Here is a 2,425-nt window from a genome sequence, read left to right on the forward strand (position 1 = left end):
ATTGTATACTAAATTTATTAACGTTTTTTTGCAATTTGGTGAACCGTTATTTCTCGTATACGTAATGGCTCGTGACAATGCATAATGTTAATGCTACTGCTAGTGCTACTGAACAGTGTGGATCTTGTTTGTATTATTGCTGTCATCGGTGCGGCTTTGGACAGAAGAGGAAAATGTGGCACTGCGCTCAAGTTTTAGTAACTTATTTCAACAATGACACAAACAAAGTACAAACAGAAGGTAAAATCTCCCCGACCAAAGTCAGGTATCCATGACAGGCGACCTCAATACGAGGTGCGACCATAGAACTTTTTTTTTTCTTACTTTGGTGATCATTTTTCATTGATCATTATAGCACAATCTTTATTTAACGTCCTATCCGAGGGACGCCCCTTGCCGAAGCTAGGTACTCATTTTCACCAAACCAATGGTTTTCACCTGAGTGAAGTGGGGAAAGTCGTGTAAAATTGTGACATTTTCCTTTCATACGTTTTTATCGACCGACCTTTTTCCACATGTCTGTTGGTAGAAAGGTCGGTCGATAAATCATAAAAAACGGATGAAAGGAATTCCGGAAATGGTCACGTTTTTTTCCAACCAACCTCTGCTTGTAGAGTAAGGATTAACTCCCATGAACTAAGAAGCCAATTCAAGGAGCAAACTTTGAAACGGAATTTGGGCTAATTTACACTATAGAGTATTTGGATATCATGATTCCCAATAGCACAAAATCGTGCCCGACACGGCGGGGTTCGAACTCGGGACCTTTTGGGCCTGAGCCCAACGCGCTGCCGATTGCGCCACACGATCTCACGCGGTTTATAACTACTCACACCGGAAAGAACCCATTCACCCTTTTCGATAAGTGTGATGGGTTCTTTTACGTACGCAATGTGTAGCTCTCCTCAAACACGGAACTTCATTTGATGCACGATCCGAGGGACGACCCTAAAGCTAAGGGCACAATCCGCCGCACGTGCAAATACGTGCTGTCTACGTGCCAAGTCGTGGGTAATCTTTTGGGATCCGTGAGTGGTACTAGTGATTACCGCCTCCATACGAACTCGCAGGGAATCCGACGGATTTTGGAGCTCACAGACACGCCGTAGAACTTTACGTGCAGGCAAAACTTTGTGTGCCATCGGGCTGTGCATTCGTCCCCCTTACGCGCCAGTACGGGCGACGCGCCTGCCCTGTACAGCCTGAACGTTTTCAAAAATACGTGGTGGACGTGGCCTCCCCAAAAAAACGTACGGACAAATTTCACGTACGGCGGGTTGTGCCCTTAGCTTAACAGAAGCTTGGTACACATTTTCACCTGAGTGAAGAAAGCCGTGTACCAGTCAGTGTGTGTGTCAGTGTGTGTGTGTATGTATGTGTGTGTGTTTGTGTGTGTGTGTGTGTATGTGTGTGTGCGTGTGTGTGTGTTTGTGTATGTGTGCGTATGTATGTGTGTGTGTGCGCGCGCGCGCGCGCGTGTGTGTGTGTGCGCGTGTGTGTGTGCGTGTGTGTGTGTGTGTGTGTGTGTGTGCGTGTGTGTGTGTGTGTATGTATTATGTGCGTCATTTCACAGCACTATGTACTTTTACATGCATATACATTTCCTTGTCTTCATGGTACATGTGTCACAGTCAAACCTGGCCTCAACTACCACTCAAGGAAAATGGTGGTGGAGGTGTGTGCTCCAGACCAATGGTTTGCTTGGAAAAACATTATATTTAAGCAATAGACACCTTAGGTCCAAGACACATATACAAGAGATATACACAAAATAAAACCACATTGTTATATCAGAGTCTAACAAGTTTAACAATCAGAGCCGTGTTTTTAAGATGTTTATAGTATTTGCTTTGGACAGAAGAGGAAAATGTGGTACTGCGCTCAAGTTTTAGTAACCTATTTCAACAATGACACAAACAAAGTACAAACAGAAGGTAAAAGGTATAATCATTCTATCTCCCCAACCAAAGTCAGGTACCCATGTTTAAACCTAGATGAGGCAGCAGAGGTCAGTATGACTCGGTGCAGTGAAATTTAATATGGGGGACCTGATGTAGAGGAGCAAGGGACCAGTCGCTGGCATAGACAAGCAGTTATTATCAAAACTTCAAATTGGTGTTGTTGTTTTTTTCCGCCGAGAAGTGGCATGTGACTGGAGGTGACTGGATGCACCAAATGCTAGCCAGGTTTGACTGTGATATACATGTACCTTCAGGCAAAAGCCCTCTGCACGCTGCTTGCAGAGAACAATTACCACAGATCATTCATCATCCTTCGCATCTTGCGGAAAGCCCTTTTCATGGCTTTGCGGTAGACGTCGTTGCGGTAGGCGTAGACGAGGGAATCCGAAAAGGTGGAGGTCTGCATGATGATGTAGGTGATGTCTCCCCAGATGGGGGCGGAATGAGCGCTGATGCCTCCAAAC

At 45.2% G+C, this 2,425-nt stretch overlaps 1 protein-coding gene across 1 annotated transcript in view; it reads right to left on the bottom strand.

Annotated features, from left to right (window-relative positions):
* Positions 1-2,250: 2,250 nt before the first annotated feature.
* LOC118416236 (olfactory receptor 2L3-like) overlaps positions 2,251-2,425 on the bottom strand; it is a 2,808-nt gene continuing 2,633 nt past the window's right edge. Inside the window, exon 3 of the mRNA XM_035821321.1 lies at positions 2,251-2,410. Within this exon, the coding sequence (XP_035677214.1) occupies positions 2,251-2,410 (160 nt within the window). The remainder of the gene's footprint in view (positions 2,411-2,425) is intronic.

The sequence above is a fragment of the Branchiostoma floridae genome, chromosome 5, assembly GCF_000003815.2.
Source record: "Branchiostoma floridae strain S238N-H82 chromosome 5, Bfl_VNyyK, whole genome shotgun sequence".
Lineage (NCBI taxonomy): Eukaryota > Metazoa > Chordata > Leptocardii > Amphioxiformes > Branchiostomatidae > Branchiostoma > Branchiostoma floridae.